General features: G+C 31.5%; 2 protein-coding genes across 3 annotated transcripts; one reads left to right on the top strand and one right to left on the bottom strand.

Moving 5' to 3' along the window:
* Nucleotides 1–2,450: 2,450 nt before the first annotated feature.
* LOC131847907 (F-box/LRR-repeat protein 2-like) lies at nucleotides 2,451–4,337 on the bottom strand. 2 transcript variants are annotated; one of them, XM_059197611.1, is made up of 3 exons: nucleotides 4,154–4,337; nucleotides 3,813–3,976; nucleotides 2,451–3,705 (listed from the first exon to the last, which is right to left on the bottom strand). In XM_059197611.1, exon 3 carries the CDS (start codon nucleotides 3,689–3,691, stop codon nucleotides 2,654–2,656), a length of 1,038 nt encoding a protein of 345 aa, XP_059053594.1. In that variant the 5' UTR covers nucleotides 3,692–3,705; nucleotides 3,813–3,976; nucleotides 4,154–4,337; the 3' UTR covers nucleotides 2,451–2,653. The 2 variants fall into 2 exon arrangements, with proteins under 2 accessions (XP_059053594.1, XP_059053593.1); XM_059197610.1 differs by having other exon boundaries at nucleotides 3,813–4,337.
* A 144-nt stretch (nucleotides 4,338–4,481) lies between these two features.
* On the top strand, nucleotides 4,482–20,507 carry LOC131847906 (glutamate dehydrogenase, mitochondrial). The gene is made up of 9 exons (XM_059197609.1): nucleotides 4,482–5,064; nucleotides 10,657–10,857; nucleotides 14,568–14,707; nucleotides 15,039–15,132; nucleotides 15,497–15,654; nucleotides 17,584–17,745; nucleotides 18,815–19,019; nucleotides 19,448–19,602; nucleotides 20,173–20,507. The coding sequence occupies exons 1-9, from the start codon at nucleotides 4,632–4,634 to the stop codon at nucleotides 20,287–20,289; spliced, it is 1,665 nt and encodes a 554-aa protein (XP_059053592.1). The 5' UTR covers nucleotides 4,482–4,631; the 3' UTR covers nucleotides 20,290–20,507.
* Nucleotides 20,508–21,825: the final 1,318 nt, after the last annotated feature.

Raw genomic sequence — 21,825 nt, 5'->3', positions numbered from 1 at the left:
CTAGGCCCTCGACGTGACAGACTTAAATATCTATAAATAATCATTTTAAAATTGGTCCTTAAAAATATCAACAAACCAGTGGGAATATTTCTTTAATGATTTTCATTACGAAGCTCAAATCCAATTAAAAAGAATGTAATAATTAATGGTAAATTATTTTATACTTATTATAATATACCTATTTATTAAATTGAACATAACATCAATAAGTTTTTTTTTTATTATTTCTTTTGTATCGTTATTATTATTATTCATACTGTATGGTAACTCTATTCACATACACAATTACAATTTTCTAGGTTCAATTAGATGTTTTAAATCACAGTACTCCATTTTGATATTTGAATATAGGTATTTTGAGTATGACAAATGCTTGACGTAGTAGGCAAGCCTGTAGTCTTAATTATTCTGTTATTTTCACTACGGATAACTAATCGTATAAATATTCTTTCATATCATTGTTTTTAACTCAAGTTCATATTCCCACAAATAAATAAGGCCCGATTATCATCATAATTAATTAAAAGCATAATTATCACCTCAAATTACACATGAACACATGGTGCGTGGTGGTGACTGTTAATTATGGGAACTAGTGGACCCACTTCTACTCTCTTGTTTAATTTTACGACTGATGAACCGAATAAATTGATAATAACTTACTTAGTTCTTTCTACTAGTACTAAATGTGTAAGACGGCAATCCAACTTCATTGGATGGGAATTCGTTTTCAGAGTAAACCTGTCTCAGCGTCCACGGTAGTCTACCTAGTAATCCTTAGTGAGTATTCTTGTTAATCGCCACAGTTGAGGTCCTGGCCCGAATTCATACTCATCATATCATCTTCCACTAGTAGTACACCAGTGTATAACATTACCAGAAGCACCATTTCATCGTCATACTTAAAAAATTGCATGCAGTCTATTCATTGTATACAATGTAGTACATTTACATATTATATTTAATGTCGTTAACACATAAGTTGTTAGCTATTTTACTTGATCATCTGTATATTACTATTTTTTATTCTAAACCCCTGTTGGCGAATAAAGTATTAATAAAGACAATTTCCAATGTTTATTAAATAATATTGAATTTATTGTCACGGAGAGTATACACCGAACAAATATAACAGAACATAGTTGGTGGTAAATGAGCTAGAGAGCGATATGGGATTGATCGTTGAATTCATGTTTGTGAGTAAACGAACAATCCCATTTTACGATACTACATATCTCTTATCAATTCGTTATCTCACACATTTCTTAAATATTCACACTTGCACCAGAAATATCTCTGTTAAATAGAAGTTTCTAAAACCAACAAATCTTGTAAAAGAAATACAGATAAAAACAATACAAAAGTCAAAACTTGAAATGTAAGATACTATAAACATCACATTTTTTTAATGTTTTAAATTCCTTAACAATTATATTTACAACAATTGTATGTACCGAGATCTAGCATTAAATTAATAGATGAGCATTTTCGTATTTTTAACATACTTTTGTACGGAATATAAACAAGCTGAATTAAAATAAAAAGGGAGGATAACTGCATTTTCTTATATATGAACACTGAAAATAGACTAGTGTAAAACTCTTTGAATTTTATACAATAAAATGCACGGCTATACAAGCTGCCGTTCTAATTTAAGACTGACACAAAAGCAAATCCACTGTACATGGTTTTCCGCGCACTATAGATTTGTAGTAATCCTCCCTTCTCTATTCGTGCGAATAGTTTTATTTTATATTTAAACTCATTTTCTGTAATTCAAATGCCATTATTTATAAAGTGAATATACTTTTGTGATTTTTACAAAACTGTTTTATTTTATATGCGTGTATATAAATTTATCAAAACAATATAATTTTAAACAAACTGGTACAGAGGCTACAATAACGTTTATGTAAACGCTCGGGTAGAATTAGCAACATAATTTACAACAATCCATGTTTCCAAATAATAGCACATGTTATAATAATAATTTTAAAATGTTTAAGCTAAAAATTTACATTAAGATTTACTTAAATTTGTACATTTTTTTATAAAAGTTGCACTACAATATAAGGGGGGAAGTCGAGTCTGCTTATATGGCGATGATAGATGGCTACTCGGTCTGAAATTGTATATTTGGTACATATATCCTTAGGCAATATACTAAATATAAATTTCAGATTTGACGTGAAAACAGTCTCTTGGGTTTTCCATCAGTAGTAACTTGTGTCTTCCTCGCCGCGACCCTGTTCCTTTTCCCCGTGGGAGATCAGCCAGGACATCTTGTTTCATATTTAATCATTTGTATTAATAAATAAAACAAGATATCCTCCATCGTATGACTAATATTAATGTTATGAACTGTAGTGCACACGTAACATTAAAAGTGCCACATAGTTTTGACGGGGTCGACATTATTCATTAAAAAAATTGTAATTTATGTAATGTATTGTAATTTATGGCAGTCGGTACCGTAATAATATAAAGTTCAATTCACTTATAATTGTTATACGGAACTATGGGTTATTATTGTTTCCAATAATTGTCATGAACACAACATTTACTTTAGAAAAAAGAATTAGTCTTACTTTTATATGAATATATTAACGTAAGAGTTAGATAAAGTACATCACATAGCTTTCTTGGTTAGGCTTTAATATAATACAACATCTATATTTCGGAATTTAGATTTTAACTGTTTCTCATAATCTGTATTTACGATACTAGGACATTGGTAAACCGCCAGAAACTTTAGATTTTTGTAATGTTCTGATATAAGATCTACAATAACTGGAGAAACATTTTCTATCCTGGATAAACTCAAACTTTGTAATTTAACCAAATTGGAACTGCTAAGGGTTCTTAACAAATTTAATTCAGTGAAATTTCTGTTGTTCCATATTTGCAAATGTTGAATTTGTTGTAAATCTGCAAGAGCAACCAGACCCTCATCTTTTAGGTTTTCACACCTGATTACTGCTAAATCTTTTAACTGATGACATTGTGACAACAAATGTAAACAGTGATCGTCAATAGCATCACCTCCATAAATATGTAACGTTTCCAATATATTCTGTTTGGAACATATCAATTCTTTAACATAACTTAAATTTAAATCCTTAATTTTTTCAATAAGGATATTACTCAAATAATTACAATGTAATAAAGCATAACAATTAGTAGCAGTCAACCCAAAGTCGGACAGTGCTAGATATTTTAAATATTTAAATTGATCATATGGGATTTCCAAATTCATGTTATTAAGAAGTAGAGAGTTCTTTAAATTCAGTTTCTTTAAATTGGGCCATTTAGTAATATCACACTCAAATTCTTTTCCTATACGACACATGACTAGTTCAAGCGATGTCAGATTATCACAGTTTTCTAGAATTGACTTAATAAACGAATAGTTATATACATATTGCATTTTTAAACAGTGAATCAATTCACTGTGTGTCTTTATAATTTCCAAATTTCGATTGCTTATTTTGCTCTGGCCTGGTTTTCCTGAGTATACCATAACAATAAACTTCCATAGAGTTGTATCTCGAACAAGTTTTCTCCAGCGTTGACATACCTTTTCACAATCTAACAGCGACTCCAGAGGTAATAGCTTAAATATTGATATTATTAATTCATCAGGTAATTCATTTATTTCATCATAGGAATCCATTTCCTCGGTAATTGTCATAGTTACTTGTGAACCTAAAATTATAATGTTGTTTAGTTGCAAATGAAAACAATAAGTGTTAAACAATAATAGTAATATAAATTAGAACCTTATTATATATTTAAACTTTAGAAAAACTTACTTTATAAACCGGTTATTATTACCACTTGAAAATAGATACTATTTTACAACTGTACACTCTTCTTTGGACGAATTAAATTGAATACACGAAATTCTACGCAAATCACACTCAAAAACCCCTATATGCACGTCAAAAATGCAAATCATTTCAGGGTCTAATTTTAGCTAGAAATACAATAACAAATTAGGTATTTTGCGTATATCGTACTTTCTACCAACATAAGCATAGATATTACTAGTATCAATTAAACAAAAGAAACAACTGAAAACGCAAAATAAAGTGAGGAAGAAAGGTTTGTCACACTAAAGTCAATCTTGTCATTTGAATGTTTACCAACCAACCAAACCAAGTAATAAAATTCGTTTCACATTACGCATGAAAAATATTAGGTTATAGTGGTATTAGCACACGCACATAACAATAGCGCTAACACTACTAAATTTGGAATCAGAATGACAGTTCAACACTAACACTGACTATAAATTATGTCATAATAATCTTGATACTTGCATTAATTGAACATAAATATTTATTTTCTATTTTTTTTAATTTTCTTAGCACATCTTCATAGCTAACTTCACAGTCATTGATGTTCTCTATCTTTATCTACATTCGCTACTAAGAGCGAGAAGGAACATTAATATCTGCGCTTCACGCTTTTTATTCTTTCCCTTTTGTTCCATCATTCAGTGAGTCCGAGTCCGTCGGGGCGGGTCGTCACTGCAATTTATCATATTACACTACTTAAATTGTGTATTTAAACTTCACTGTAGGGCGACCCGATACCTACCCGACGAAGTACTTAATTAATCAGTCAATATGTTGCACTTAAAAACTATTGCAAAATCGGTAGTTCCACCTCTGAAAAATACAATTCAAAATGAGGCAGTCAATAATTTGATACGAATTACACCAGCTGCTATGAACGTTTGTTGCCGTACCTACGCCAGTCATGAAATTCCAGACAGGCTTAAAGATATACCAACAAGTGCTAATCCAAAATTCTTCGACATGGTGGAGTACTTCTTCCACAGGGCCTGTCAAGTAGTAGAAGACAAATTAGTAGAGGACATGAAATCTAGAGTATCCGTTGAAGAAAAGAAGAAGAAGGTAGCCGGTATCTTAAAATTGATGCAACCATGTGATCAAATAATTGAAATTCAATTTCCGCTGAGGCGTGATTCTGGTGATTATGAAATGATTCTTGGATACCGGGCACAACATTCCTCACACAGGACGCCTACTAAGGGAGGTATGTGTAGCAATTCATTTTAATCAATATTATAATCATGATTTGATGTCTCGATGATGTAAGAAATTAAGTTAAGAGACTATACGGCTCATAGTAATTGTTAAATAGAAATTTATATTTATAGCCCATGAGACACGTGACGTTACGTGGGCAGTGACATGTGTGATCGGAACTAGTATTTTTCCTGAAATTTACATTTAACTTCTATTATTTTAGTTTATTATACTTTGACCTAATTCAAATGTCAATGTTGTTTCACCTGGTATCAGAATAAAGCTTACTTCTTAGCATCAATTAGGTAAAGCAAAAATTCGGTGTATATTCTCACTCTCTTTATAAATTAAACATTTTCTACTATTTCTAAACAACTTAATTTATTTAGTAACAAAAAACGTTATAATTTAACAGACTTCGAAATTTTGCTAAACATAACCTCCAAATGCTACATTGTAAGCTTTGCAATCGTCACCTCGAGATCAGCCATCGAACTAAAATAATCTTACACACTTATTATATCTGAAATGTAGCTATCTCAATCTGTCGAGTTATATAAACTGCACTTTTACCTATTCGTGCACGTTGTCTTTAAAATTTATTTATTTATACAACTTTGACTCTTATATAATTTAATGCCCAAATGGATTCTAAATATTAACACATCTTGATACTATACTGCAATGTGAATATTTGAATATTATCTCATACAGTTGTGCTACTGCTTACTCAAAATAGATTAATAAAAAATAAATGCCCTTACTACTGTAATACTCCAAATGGAGCATTCAACTGTATAATCATAATATCGGTATGCAATTATTTTGCATAGAACAAACGTCACTATACTTTACTAATTATTACCAATATATATTTTATTTGTTTGTACTTTACGTGTTTTTATATATAAAACTAATTTTCCTAATAGCGTGACAATGGAAAAGTTATATGGATTCATAAATTATTAACAAATCAAACTGATTTGTTATAAATGATAACGAATCATAAATGGAAAACTGCTGTCAAAAATTTTACGAACGCTACCTGTATTTGCGCTGCATTGGATGATTCTAGACTTGATAGATTCTATTGCCTATTTTTTTTTATTTATTTAAATATTCGCGTAATGAAGCGTATTTATCTAGAAAGATTCTTGACATTTATTATAAAATCCTAAATGTAAATTTATTTCTACATTGCAAAGCGACTGATTTACGTACGTAAACAACCACGACTAAGAAACCCGTAAATTGGATAACGTACCATTGTGCTAAATTCCGTGTTGACTTTTGCCAATCGGTAATATTAAGGTGATCCAAAGGTCTATGACCGCTTTGTCCTTCCAGCGGTACATGGGGCTCTCAAGTGATTTGCGCTGTGTCCAGTTGGCGCAGTACCTAGCGTATTGCGCCAACTTGCTGTACTATTTAGACCCATTTCGTTTCCATACAGATGTATGAACCAAAGTGTTAGGATAGCCTTGTTTTTACATAAGTACGGTACGTTTATGGTAATTGGCTAAAGAGTCAAGAGCCAAGGATTCAACAACTCTTGCCTTCCTCTCCAATAACTTATAATAAAACTTTCCATATACAATTTTTTATATACTCTTAAATGTATTTCAAGATCGTTGAACGGATCACTTGTTTATGATGAATGAAACACAGGTCCACAGGTATTAGATAAAATAGATAATACAGTTCATTTATACCTCTTGCCAGTTATACCTATTTTATTTTACATCCACAATCGTGATACACCGTTGTTTCACACACAGCAAAGATTGATACCGGCATACAACATGGCCACTGAAATCTCGGAATTTGTCATAATTGTTGGTTGGTCATACAAAAACGTACATATGAAATATATGAATGAATGTTGCTCTGTGAGTTACAGAGAATATTGAGCCGAGTTAAAAATAATGTAATAGTTGCTAATGACCTTGACTTTTTTGTCGTTCCTATGTAACTAAATAGATGTGGGCAGATATATGCCTATAGGTGCTTGGTTTCAGCGTTCGTGTTTGTTGATCAGATACGCCTCTATCTCACAGCTTAGTAACTTGATTACGGAAATAAAGATCACGTGTAAAGCTATTGTTAAAAATATCTACTGCGATAGATGATTTTGAACAATAAGATAAATAATAAATATGGGTAGCTAATAGTAGCTGTCTAAACCTACTTCTCCAATAGCACGCCAGTCATGAAGGCGTGTCAGTGACGCGGAGCTGCGTCATAATGGTTGTTGCGCAATGACTTTAAATAACAAGTATTATCATTAGTATTACACATACTTTAAGTAACAGGTATCTGAAGTATCAACACCTGGTGATAATTTTATGGATACACTCTACATACAAATATCATGACTTCAGAATTGTCACGTTTCACGGATAGATGTTTAATGTATCACTTAAAATCATAACAAAACCCTTACAAACTGATAAACAACTTATTGTAAACAGACTCGGACGTGTATATGTATTTTACCGAAGCAAACTTTGTACAAAGTAGTCTGCGTAACGAATAAGTATTTGTTGAAATGACAGATAGCGTTTCTTAAAAATAACACTTAAAAAATATTTTTGTTTTTTTAATCGTGCAATCGTTGTTATAATGCTTTATTTTCACTTCACTGCAAGTTATGAACGGCCTCTTTAATAAGTGACAGTGACTCTTTCAATACAACAAACTGACAATATAGTACATATATATAATATTCTAAACGAACCGAAATAGACATTCAATTTTTTATTGTCTTGTGTGACTGTGTTTTAGTCATTTCGTATAAAAAATACATACTAAATAAATCACTCATTATTTATAAAGTAAAATTACGTTTCTTGCCGCATTTAGAAAAGTAGCTCTTTTATCTTCGTAGGGCACAGCAGGACGGTATTTCAGAGACCAAAATATATTTACTAGAAAAATAAAGCTTATCTTTTTTATTTTGACAAACAAAAGACGATGGGCTACTAATGATGGAGTCTATACGGTCTCTAGACATTTCATTTAATGATACCTGATTTAATTTTGTTATCGTCATAATTTAATTACGTTTTCGTCTAACTTAACAGTATCTTGTTTGTTTAATAAATATTGTTATTATAAAATAATGAAATTATTATTATTTATACATGTGAGTAAGTAGGTACCTATTTTTAATAATGGTTTTGACCATCCACTTACAGATTAGGTTTTCTTATCATTTATTTGTATGACCCCAAGGACGATATATGAATCAAAGATCAATAACAAAACTGAAATGGTCTTTATATTCTAAGTGCTAACTATATATATTTCTTTGAAAATATAGATAATCTTTGGCAACTTAAGATTAAAATTACACATCTATAATAATCAATACGAGTATATCTATCTCAAGAGATTGGTAAAGATAAATAAGTAGAATATTATCATGAAACAAACGAATATATAACGGAATACAGTTTCACAAAGGAATAAATTTTATATTTCTGACTATAGGCATGTTTATAATGAATGAATTATAAAATTGCCTATAGTCTGAATGAATAAATGTTTATACAATAGGTTGTATAAATTATTACTATATTAGTCTGAAACATTAAGGTTTATTTTTGGACATAGGCTAATTAAAGTGACGGAAGTGCTTTCCTCGTGGGAAATATCTAATACATAACAGCATTTCTGTTAGTAAACCTAATGCTTTTAGAGCAGTCTATTCTTTACTACGGTTATTTACGGCTATTTTGTAGAACTTGTTAAAGTAACGTAACATTCGGTAAATACTAGATCATTACACATAATCGTCAGAGCAATGACATTTCCTCTCAGTAATTCATCACGTCACCGTTGCTCTGTAGGTAATTGAACGATTATACTAATTATCAACGCTGTCAACATTATTATGATGAAATATGACATTCAACAAGACTAAATATTTACTGTTACATATACAATAATTCAGTAGGTATATTTTAAGATATATGTAACCACTATTTTTTATGGGTGATAATGCTATGATGCACCTGTCTGCGCTAACGGTATACGCTGGCGTGGCACCGTGAATGATGATAAATAATGAGGCCAGGTCAGCTAGCCCATCGTTCACTAGGAATTACCAATGGTATTTTCCATGGGGAACCTCGTGGCCGTCGACCTAATATGGGCGATGTGCTAGTAGTTCACTAGTCCTCATTACTAACAATTCCGCCACTATCTCCAATACTAAGTCCGGTAAAGTGGTCAACATTAGTTGAAAAAAACACTTACAAGATAGGCAGAAAGAACGAAGTGCACAATAAGCACACATCTGTTATTACAATCGTAATTCGTTTTATGTATTTAGGGTCTCTATGTGATGTGAATTTACTTAATTCCTAGCTAAAAAGTAATGTCTCATGATAATAATTATATGTATAAAAAAGAGTTAGTCCTAAAACATCAGATACATTAAGTAAATTCACATGGGAATTAGGTCTCCGCTCGATAAACCCGCGTGATTTGCTCCCACTTATGCTATTGTAAAAGCCTATAATGACAATAAAAATTTGCAAATATACACTACTAATTACTACTATTACCCAATTGTTCTTTTTAATTGACTATACATTAAACATCACGTAATCTTCACATATATTACGTACGTTAAGTTGGTATGAAAAGATTTTTTGTATGCATGTTAATAATTTTTCCTATTAATCTGATTTTGCAATCAAGACATACTTTTTAAAGACAATTTTAATAGTGTATCTTAGTACTTAATTAAATTTATGAAATTACTTTCGTCAATTGTCAAATTAAGTATGATTAGGAATACGTAATATATGTAACGTCGATAATTTGAAAGTCCTTAATTACCTACATGGAGAAGGCTTTTCTTGTATTTTGTTTAAATTATAATATAGGTATGAAGATAGACATAGACAAGTATTCCTATGCTGTTATCTACATTATTAGAGACATATATTTCAGATATTTAACATAAATTCAATATTATGTACTACATTATATTGAATTTATGTTCTCTAAGATAATATTGAAAATAGTATTATCTATTAACCATTCAGAACATTACAATCGATGTATCAATGTTTGTTAGTTATCTTTTGGTACTTTAACAGCTATATCATACCACGGATAAAGACATGGACTAGTTTTACCTATTCCGGTCAATCAATATATTTATAAATGCGTATGTCGCCGTCACACATGCGAAGCCGCGTAAATTATTTGTAAAATTGAAACAGAAAAAATTTAATCACCTTTCTAAATAAGTAACATATTTAAAATACCGCATAATCAGATTGTTAGAACTTTTATAAAACCTATAATAATATAAATATTTTACCATTATTTTTATATAAAGAAAGTAGGTACAAATTGTAAATATTTTGTAAATGACTCTCAAAAAAAAGAAGATTCTTAATTCTGCTGTACATTTTTTAATGTTTGTATACTGTCTACATTATTCCTTCATTTATAAACTAGTAAAAAATACTTTTTATTTGAAAGAGTATACTTTACGATTGGTCCCATTTTAATTTGAATTATTAGACCGAGTTTTTAAGAAAATGATGTAAGTATCAAATGGTTATTTTTGTACCTCCAGGTATTCGATTCTCAACGGACGTGACTAGAGATGAGGTGAAGGCCCTCGCTGCTTTGATGACTTTCAAATGCGCCTGTGTGGATGTGCCGTTCGGTGGTGCTAAGGCTGGCATTAAAATCAACCCCAAAGAGTACTCGGAGCATGAACTGGAGAAAATTACTCGTCGCTTTGCACTTGAGCTGGCCAAAAAAGGTTTCATTGGTAAGTAAAACATATTTCTCTAATTTATGTTCTCTTCAAATATTTAATGCTAATGTACTGGCAGATAAACATGCGGACGATCCAGTGATTAATAATTGATAACTGTAGCCTACATGAATGACCAGCACAACGGTCATCAGGTAATTATATAATATGACTCCCGTATCATCAAATCCGCGACCATCGAAAGTAAAGGGGTGTGCTAGACAGCTAGACCACCGAGGTCCTCTGATTAAATATATCTATATAAGTTATGAATTAACTAAAAGATTATGTCAAGCAATTCAATCAATCTATTTAAGTGGAAGAAATGCGAAACCTATTTCAAATAAATGATTATCATATCGCTATGTAACTAATCGATATTTTGATTATTGTATTATATAAATTGGCTCTGATCGTATTAAAGTAGTATTTAGTCTAATACCTCAATTAGTTTACTTATGTAAAAAACTGCTGTTAATTATGACACGTCGGTTATGAAATTTTTAAATGCATGTATACGCATTATATATTTATTGAAATAATGTTTTATTTACGTGTGTAATGATTGGGAAACGATATTTTATTTACTCATGTCATCTAATAGAACATGAGATATGGTGATAAGACATGTCATATGATTTCATGTGTTATATATTTGTTATGAAAGACATAGATAATATGTTTAAAACACTGACAGCTTACAAAAACACCTTCATCTTTGTTATTTCTGCTATGAAATTATAATGCGTATAAGATTCCATGTGAAGGACAAAATACGAGCAGATAATACGAAATTCCCAGTAGTGGCATTGAAGATTGTGATTTGCAATGACAAAAGCACATACCTACTTTAACTTAATATCATAATTAGTTCTTATAGGAGCGGTAGTGTTAATATAATATGGGCCCAAAAATATCACCAAGGTTAATTCTTGAAATACTTTAATCATTTATACCGGCATAACTTGTACTAGGGAGGTTCTCAGAAATAGCATTGTAGAGTAATAACTGCCACGTACACTGAAAATAATATCATGATCAGTAGTTCCTAGTAAATTGGACATCACAACATTATCACAACATCCTCCCACGTATGTATGTATAGGAGCACTACATAAACAATTTAAAACTTTGTCGCAGTTGCATTATTGACAACTCCTAACATTTTATCAACATAAACAGTGAATTGTTATTGTAACAAGGCTTAGAATTGTTTACCTCTTATTCCTCGTGATCTTATAATTTTATCTAATCAAAGATTTTAACCGCAGAACAGCAAACAATGGTCTGTTGTGATTCGACTTCTATGTATCAAAATAGCCAGCCGCTACTATACACGGTTTTTTTTGTAATTGGAATGGCAAACAAGGTGACTAGCCACCTGATGGTAAGTGGTAACCGTTACATATGAACGTTATTATATGACTTGAGTGTTACAATTTCGGAGGACTATCATGTTATGCCACATCCTTCTTTTCTACAAATTTGCTGGTTAACTGCTGAAATAGGGAAAATGAAAGTACCCATGGAATTGAAAGTCTACCTTAGTAAACAATTTCTAATAGAAAAAGTTTAACATCTTTCTAGATATTTCTCCGGAATGGTGAAATCTGTATTCAGTCATAATTCAGCAGAATAATTTCTTTGTAACAAACTGTATTCCTGGTAGAGCTCTAGTTATAAGCCTTTACATTGTCATTAAATTAAAATAAAGATCTTACAAAAGATATGTTTAGATATTTCTTATGAAATGGCATAGTCTTCTAGTGAAGACAACAAACTATACCTAAATTATAATTATAAAAAAATTGCATGATAACTTGTGACATTGTTATCAACAGTCAGCTGCTTATAGTTTTTTCCCTGTTATAATAAAAATATGAAGAGACTAGAGTACCTAGAAATAATTATGTTACATGAATACATAAGAAGAGACATTCTCTTCTTTCTCAAGAAATGTTACAGTTCCCAATCGTTTTTTTTTTATTACCGCTCACAAATATCATTATAATGTTATTTTTATTTTCAGTATGTAAACGTCAGATATCGTAGAGTCTGCAGTCTGAGCAGTCTGAACTAGGGTGAAACTGCAAGTTTCACCCTAGTTCAGACTACAGATTTGAAAGATCCCTCCGGAATTTTATACAGTACCATATTATATACCTTTCACAATCATTTTTAAGACTAATATTTCAGTATTTTATAAATTATACTTACATATTTATACGTATTCACCAGCTACCATCGATAGATTCGTATGCCGATTATCTAAAGTAAACCCTTCGTTTCCTAATAGTTTAGCACAATAATGTAAAATGCATACCAAGAAAATTACACATGCACGTAACTTGCCTACCTGTTAATTTAATAATCACACTTGACGACAAGTAATAATATCATTATACTACAAATGTAGTAAGTAATTAAATTACGTATTCGTGTCATCTTATACGTTTTAATTTAACGCAAAAAATTATCGCACATACATTATGTAAAGCTGTGATAAAAGTTATTCAGTTTTCTAAATCACTATTAGCAGAGTAGTAGGTAAATGTTCATATCTGCAAACAAACGACCGCCATTTGGTGTAGCAACCGATAATAATAATTAACAATTTTTATCTTATCTTAATCGCAATGAAATCAATTGACTTAATTTATTTTAGCGTTGTGACATGATGATGTAGCGGTTTCCTAATCTAACTCATCTTCCGATGGTCGCTAGTTTGAGTACCTATGTAATATTTAATATATACCTAAGTCTTTCTAAGTATACATATATCTAACGCTTAATAATAAAATGCAATAATTTAAAAAGTTATCGAAATCGGCTTTTAAGTTGTTATGTATAATATTTTTTTTAGTAAATGGAGTTTATTATTATCTGTGTGAATTATGTACAAAGAATGTAAGAAACAACACATAGTACAAAACTTATTTAGATTCGGATTTCGTATGCATTTTGTGCCTAATTACGTTCAAAAAGATTCACTCAATGAAGTCGTAGAATGTCTGAGGCATAACAAAACTGATGTGTAATGTGATAGTTTACATTCATTTCAGTACAATTTACGTTTACATCCACCTTGATTAGTAGGCTAGCTGCTACCTCCACAATAATTTCATAGCGTATCATCACGTCATATCCAGATATAAGAGATATTGTGTGGTTTCGAAATAAATTATTCGTATTAAGATATGTTCCAATGCAGATTGTAAGAATTTAAATAGGAATGGCAATTGTTTACATAAACATAATATAGTAGATACTACTGACTCTAACATATAAACAATGTTTTTATCTCGGAAACTCATAGTTATGTTTTTTTTTTAATGTAACATGATGAAAGTGGATAATGATAGATCATGAAGGTCAATTAGCCTATCATGATGATTTCGTAGCCCAGTGTTACACCTACCTTGGAACCCATAAGGTTCCGAGGTAAACCTCATGGAGTACGAACTGACATTGATAACAATAAGGCTAATAGTACTCTTTTACAATTAGGTTAATTAATATAATGACTGTCCTCGCCCCGTCATAATTTTAGTTTACTCATGTGTTGTGGCCTAGATAACGATATACTGAAAGGTATTATATTTTTACTGACATCATGTTAACTAAAATCGAAACGAAGCGGTGGTTAACGATGACGTTTTGCCCTATTATGAAAAAATCCACAACTATTGACAAAAGCCAAAACAATTGAGAATGTCTAATTACAGGACCCGGCGTTGATGTACCCGCCCCTGACATGGGTACCGGAGAACGTGAGATGTCATGGATCGCTGACACTTACGCCAAGACTATTGGCTATCAGGACATCAATGCTCATGCCTGCGTTACTGGAAAACCCATCAATCAGGTATGAGTTCTATGAATACGAACAGGTAAAACATTAAAATGAAAACAGGCAAAGAAATGTATCATCGTTCTTATTTGAGTAATCTCTGTTTTATGTGTATTTCAGCTTCAGCTTCAATTATTATTTTTTTTATCAAAGAAGTATCTCCTATTTGTTGAATAAAATAAATATATATATAAATATATATATATATATATATTTTGACTAATTACTAAATTATGATTCTATGTTAGTAGTGTAAATTATGATTATATGTATATATTATATGTTGGTATATAGTCATTTGAATAACTAAACATAATTGATTTAAGATTAAACCTTTCTAATCTAGGGAGGCATCCACGGCAGAGTATCAGCCACAGGGAGAGGAGTATTCCACGGTCTGGAAAACTTTATCAATGAGGCCAACTATATGAGTATGATTGGTTAGTATATTTTAGTACTTTTTATATTGTAACATAGATTATACTCTTGACTTGATTGATTAGAACTTTACATATTACCTAAAATATGATTGAAGCTGTATCAGTAAAATGGGGTGCATAATAATTTTATTGATTTGTGAAGCAATGGTATGTTTATATAATTTTTACCTGTAAAATCGTTTCTCCTTAGTATCAATCAATGCACAGTCAAAACAACTAAGTAACATAACGTTTTGAAAACTTCAACTCTAAGTCACGATGCGTGCAAATACGTAGGTACACTACATACCTATATATTCTCTAAATAGTATCAAAGAATTATCCATATATTCTCATACGACGAATATTTAATTATTTTAAATAGGCACGACCCCTGGCTGGGGTGGCAAAACATTCATCGTGCAGGGCTTCGGTAACGTGGGCCTGCACACCTGCCGCTACCTGGTACGCGCCGGCGCACTGTGCATCGGTGTTATTGAACATGATGGTGCTATTTACAACCCAGAAGGTATCAATCCTAAGGTGAGATACACTGATTTCTTTGTCTATATTTTATTATTCAAAATTCGAATTGTTAAAAACTTATGAAATAAAATTGTTTTTATGTCCTTTGGAAAATTAGATACTGTACTTAGTACGAGTTCTATGTATTACCAGATTTTATTTATTATTATTATGTTCCCGAATTCCAGCAGAAGTACTGCCGCCATCGATATTTATGAATAAAACATGATAAGATCTCGTAATTTTCTTAATTTTACGTATAAATAATGACCGCGTCACATTAATAAAGTATATATACTTAATAGTCTTCTAAAGTTAATCTTTTACTAATTGTGCAAATTGTACACTTGTTGTCACTTTTGGAAGAAATAATATTTAAGGTACATATAAAATAAATGAGTATTTACCATTGTTGTCAATGTGCTATAGCACGGAATCGATTGACTAAGTAGGAAAATATATCCGTATTTCTTATTATTTCGAAATTGCGATTAATAATCGAAATCAATATGAATGCCTCTCCGACTTGTTTAATATTGCAATTTCGTGTAAATAAATTAATATTGTGTGTTATCAACTATCAGGTTGTCTAATTGCTGTTACCTTGAACCTGTTTGAGACCAATTCCACTATAGTTTCACGAGTTTACTCGTCGTTCATCGATGAGGTTACTTGTTAAGGTTGAAACTTCCAGAGTGGATGTTTAAATCAAAAAACTACGTTTGCTCGTTTGCAATTTACAAACCTGTTTCGTTACCAGGTTTCTTAGTTGCTAATTCGTATTAATTTTTTTGTATCATAAATATAGAGAACTGTTTCTTCATTTTTTGAAGGAAAACAAGGCGCAACTTGTTTTATTATGTGGACGGATCCAGCGTGCCATTCTCTCATGTCTATTTTCGTTTTTTATGGCTAATGTACCTTTTAAATTTTAGATTTTTCGATTAGTGCAGTGTTTACTTCCACATATATATACCTAAATACAAAATTCGTATACTCTTTTATATTATAAAGCTTAAGAGTCTATTATTATAGTATGAGCCATTAGTGTCACGCCGCAGTGATCCTATTTTCGGCTTCTTCACAACAAACTTACTAGAAACCTGTTATAGCTTTAGAACATTGTTGACCTTTTCATACCAACTATTTTCAGCATTAGAAAGAAAGTGACAAAACACTGTAATTGTTAAAATGGCTTTATAGACGATTAGTATTTGTGTAAAAGGTGGTAGAGTTCATTTTTTACTCCCAACTATTTGTGTGAAATAGCAAGTAGGTATATAATTTAATGTGTTACGCATTCAATTGCTAGTATTGTTGTTAACTTTTCCTTATGGGTGTGTCACTATGTAATGTACACTTCATGTAAAATTTTATATAATATTTACATGAAAAAATGCAAGTACGGAAACATCTTGTTGAGATGTTTTGGAGGTGTGTTGTTCGTGGCAATTTATATTCGTGGATCGAGACGGCCACGTGACTGATGAAACCAACGCGAATAACCGAACATTGAACCTTTTTACGGTAGTCACGTGTACCAAGGATGCTTGTTTATTCGTGAAGTCTGAAATCGACTACTCACATTTCATTATGTTTATTATATCATCCATCTTATTTCATAATAATATTACTATGTAATATTATGTTATCTGTGATATTACCTAGTATTTGCATTATTTTGTATAGTAGAGTACCAACTTATTTACAGTGTCTACTATTTCTTATAAATATAATAAGCAGGGAGGTTTATTAAGATGAATATCAGATAATATTTGGTTTTTGTAGTCGATAGAGAATAACTATTATTTCCATTGTTAATTTTTTACAGTATAGTGCATTCAAGTAAACGCATTTAAATAATCATACATACCCGTAATAAAATAGGAATATAAATAAATTTAATATACCTAAGCTTTTTTGAATAATAATATTTGTATGTCTCAGGCTTTGGAAGACTACAGGATCGAGAGAGGCACGATTGTTGGTTTCCCCGGAGCCACCCCCTACGAAGGTGAAAACATGTTGTACGAAAAATGCGACATCTTAGTACCGGCTGCAGTTGAACAAGTCATCCACAAAGAAAATGCTCACAAAATTCAGGCTAAGGTATGTTGCTGGTTTAACAACAATGCCTGTCGGCGTACATGGCCGGCTACGTCGGTAGAGCAGGCATTGATCCAATTTGTGAATAATGTAAACATGTTTATCTTTGTTTTTTTTTTATTTTAACTAATGACAACAATATCTTATTACCTATACTAGCTATGATCGGCTAGTCTTAAAACCAAAAACGATATAGTTTCGGCTATTATATTAATGATATACTTTTTATCATATTTTATTATAATACCCAGTTTTGCATAATAATTGATACTCCGCTCCTATTGGTCTTAGCACGATGATGACGATTAGCCTAAAATATATTTTTATTTCTAATCAGTAGGTACTTGAGATTAGCGCGTTCAGCCATACAAATTCTTCAGATTTACACATAGTATTGCTATCGATTTTTACAAAATCTTATTTAACAATCTAACTTTATTACTTACTAGACTGATAGGTGTGATTACAGATATATTTGAAAACGTGACATAAATTATTGTGATTATATTCTAAATGTTGTCTCTGTGCGATAAAATTAGTGTAGGTATTAAACGCAGTAGTATTCAGTCAGGGTAAATAATCTTAGATATTAAGATACTAATAATAAGTTATCTTACCTGATTTAGATTACGTAAAACTACAAATCAGTGCTGTTTAGCGGGCGAATATGAGCTTGTCCACTGTACTAAATTGAAATTTATAGAACTTTGCAGGTGTAGGTACGGCCTACCTGTACCTACAGACAGATAAACGTACGGCCCTTAGTAGTCAGCAAACATTGCACGTATTGACATTTGATACCTACATTCGTTTTAAGTAGTTGCTACTCGCAACACACACAAATATGGGTTTTTGCTAACATAACATTATATGCTCTGAAGCCGTAGTGCGTTTTTAGCAAAATAAATATTTGATGCGACATTACGGTACTATCAATAATGTAATGCAACATTTTCTCATTTTTTAATTAAATTCATGTTTACAAATTGTATATTTGCTAGGGTTTTGGAGTCGTGTTAATATATTACTTTCAGTTTAATAACAGATTATATTTTATTTTTTTTATTTCTAGATCATTGCCGAAGCTGCCAACGGTCCAACTACCCCGGCTGCCGACAAAATCCTGATTGACCGCAACATCCTCGTCATCCCAGACTTGTACATCAACGCTGGTGGTGTCACCGTGTCATTCTTCGAATGGCTCAAGAACCTCAACCACGTCTCATACGGACGTCTCACCTTCAAATATGAACGCGAGTCTAACCACCATCTTCTAGGTAATAATCCCGTTACTTATGACACAAAAAATACTTAAAATTTCTCTTGGTCTTCCTAAAAATATCGGTCTACTTACATTATTTTTTTGCATTTGTTATTTGTTATATCAACGATATGCCGAAAGTAGATTCTTTATTCGATTATATACTTAATATGAAATATTATTGAACTAAATTTCAGGATACGTGGCTACTCATGAAGTTTACTTCAAATCCTATGAGGATTTGAAGTACTTACATACTTGTATGTCTGTATTTCATTACATTTTCGTTCATTTAGGTGGTCAAATTAATCGTCAAGTCATGATAAAGTTGTCTTCTTCTAATATATTTGTGTAGGTATACGAAGATACGAAAACGCAGTCCTTTTCGATTGACAGATTTGTTTTATTTTTATTATCAAGCTAATATATGTGCATCTATTTCAGAATCTGTACAAGAATCATTAGAGAGGCGTTTCGGTCGTGTCGGTGGCCGTATTCCTGTTACGCCTTCCGAGTCGTTCCAGAAGAGGATCTCTGGTGCCTCCGAAAAGGACATTGTCCACTCCGGCCTTGACTACACTATGGAGAGGTCTGCAAGGGTAAGCATTTTTAAATATAATAAAATTTTGTTTACATTGATGCTATAAAGAGAGTCTGTTGTCTGACTGTCCACAATACACATGGCTGGATTGCTTTCATCATTTTATTTGTAATGTAGTTTTTTACTTCTAAAACCATTTTTGTGATTGTTAATCACAAAAATCTAATATTCTTATATTTAGTTAATTGTAGATTTCTCAAATCTTCATGTACTAAGACTGGAGAGACTAGCGTATCGTCTTTGTGTCTTATATTATTTTACGTTGATACATCCGCTGGTACGAAAATAAATAACTAGATTATATATTAATCTAAAACAACTAAACCTCAAAAGATAAAAGGGTCTAGGATAAAGATGCATATATTTAATTAAAAACAAGTTTTCTTCAAAAATAAAATAAAAAAAAAATATTTTAAGTACTTATGCTTGTTAGATGTTGAATTCCCGTAGTATAAATTCTGGGAACTATTCCAAAAGTAGAAAACGCGTTAGATTAATCCAAATAAGAATCTTCCTCATTTCTTTAATACTGTTAGTTTTGTAATCTACGAATTTGTTACGTTTTCAGGCCATCATGAAGACTGCCTTGAAGTTCAACTTGGGCCTAGATCTGAGAACAGCTGCGTATGCAAACTCCATAGAGAAGATTGTGACCACATACGCCGACGCAGGCCTTGCGTTCTAAACACTCATTAGATAAAGTCAAAGTATTGTCTGCATTTTAAAGACTTCATTTTAGTCCCTATGCACATAAGTGTTATTTTTAAGTAAGACATTATAACCACAGTATTTTTGTTGGAATCATGGCCGTTTTTTACTTTTATTTTAAGCAAAGAATTGTTGTTCTGTCTATCGAATTTGATTTTCTAAAATTGTATCGCCTTATATTTAAATAAAATATTGTTTACTGTTAATTTGTTTTTATTTTGTTTATAATTTTCGTTGTAGGGATATTTATTTATTAAGTATTTCCTAATACCATCCTTATCCCAAGTCATTCATAATACTTCTAATGTTACTAAATAAAATAGTTATTTAATGTTACCAAAAAATATAATTACATTGTGTTACAAATGTATAGTGGATACCCGTATTCTATGCCCGTCACTAATTGGGTATTAACTTTATCCTGCAGAATGACACTTCCCTGTTCTGGTGATATGGTAGGTACGGAAGGCTGTGTGATTTTTTTGATTTCGGCATTTCTTAAGGCGTAAACTTTAACCCCTACCCTTGTTCCCGAAATACCGGAAATTCCAAATACATAACTCAATAAATTTAATTGTTAACGGTCGTCGATATCCATAAATCAGGAATTTAAAGAAGATATTTGCGGCCTTCCCAGGCAGCAAACCAAACAAAAGAAACGACTAAAAGCCATGTCGTAATGTTATAAAAGTTACGATTCGAAACAAACATCAGCACTGTTTAACTTCCCAAATATAATATTATTTATGGTATACCAAACTCGAGCGCAAACTAAAAATTGTAACATATATGTGTCACATACTATATGACTATATCTACTATACTATTAATGCCTGTCTGTCTATGTTTCTTACTCTTTTGATATATTTACTGTACTTGTGGCGCATCTACTATCAACGTGCGGCAACACCGTTGCCTAGTTACGATGGGGCAAGAAGAATAACAAGCTTGTCATTCGAGACCGAATCATCTTTCTTGTATATATATTCATTGTAAATATTTTGTTAATATACATAATGTAAATAGCAATCATTGGACTTATCACTTCATCTCCTTTCCTGCTGCTGCTACATTACAAACACAAACATAAATAATAGCGGTAACAATATAGTCGCTAAATACTCATTGTTCTTACCTCTTCACGTTCTGAGCAAGTAATCACTACAACATCATCATACGGTTGCCCGTAAACTTATTCTACGAAAAGTTGGGAAATTGTACTAAGTCAATTGACAATAGAAGTCAATAATTGACAATACATTCAGTTAGAAAATGCACTATTACGTAAACTTAATATCAGTTTCATTAAGGCTCTTATATTACGAAATGTATTGGGTAAAGCATAGAGACTACAACTAACTCTAAGGAAGTGACAGCATTTTCCGCTTATCTGTGGTAAATTGTACGGTATTTTTTTTTTTTTTTTTTTTTTTCTCTTCTTTGGCAAGAGGCTAGTGTTGCCTATTATGCCACTAAAAACAGGAAACGAGACGGGATAATGGAAAGGAACGGG

Source organism: Achroia grisella, unplaced genomic scaffold, assembly GCF_030625045.1.
Source record: "Achroia grisella isolate CSIRO2021 unplaced genomic scaffold, CSIRO_AGI_Agris_v1 utg544, whole genome shotgun sequence".
Classification (NCBI taxonomy): domain Eukaryota; kingdom Metazoa; phylum Arthropoda; class Insecta; order Lepidoptera; family Pyralidae; genus Achroia; species Achroia grisella.
Note: the sequence above shows the minus strand (reverse complement) of the source record. Positions and strands in the feature narration are given on the sequence as shown.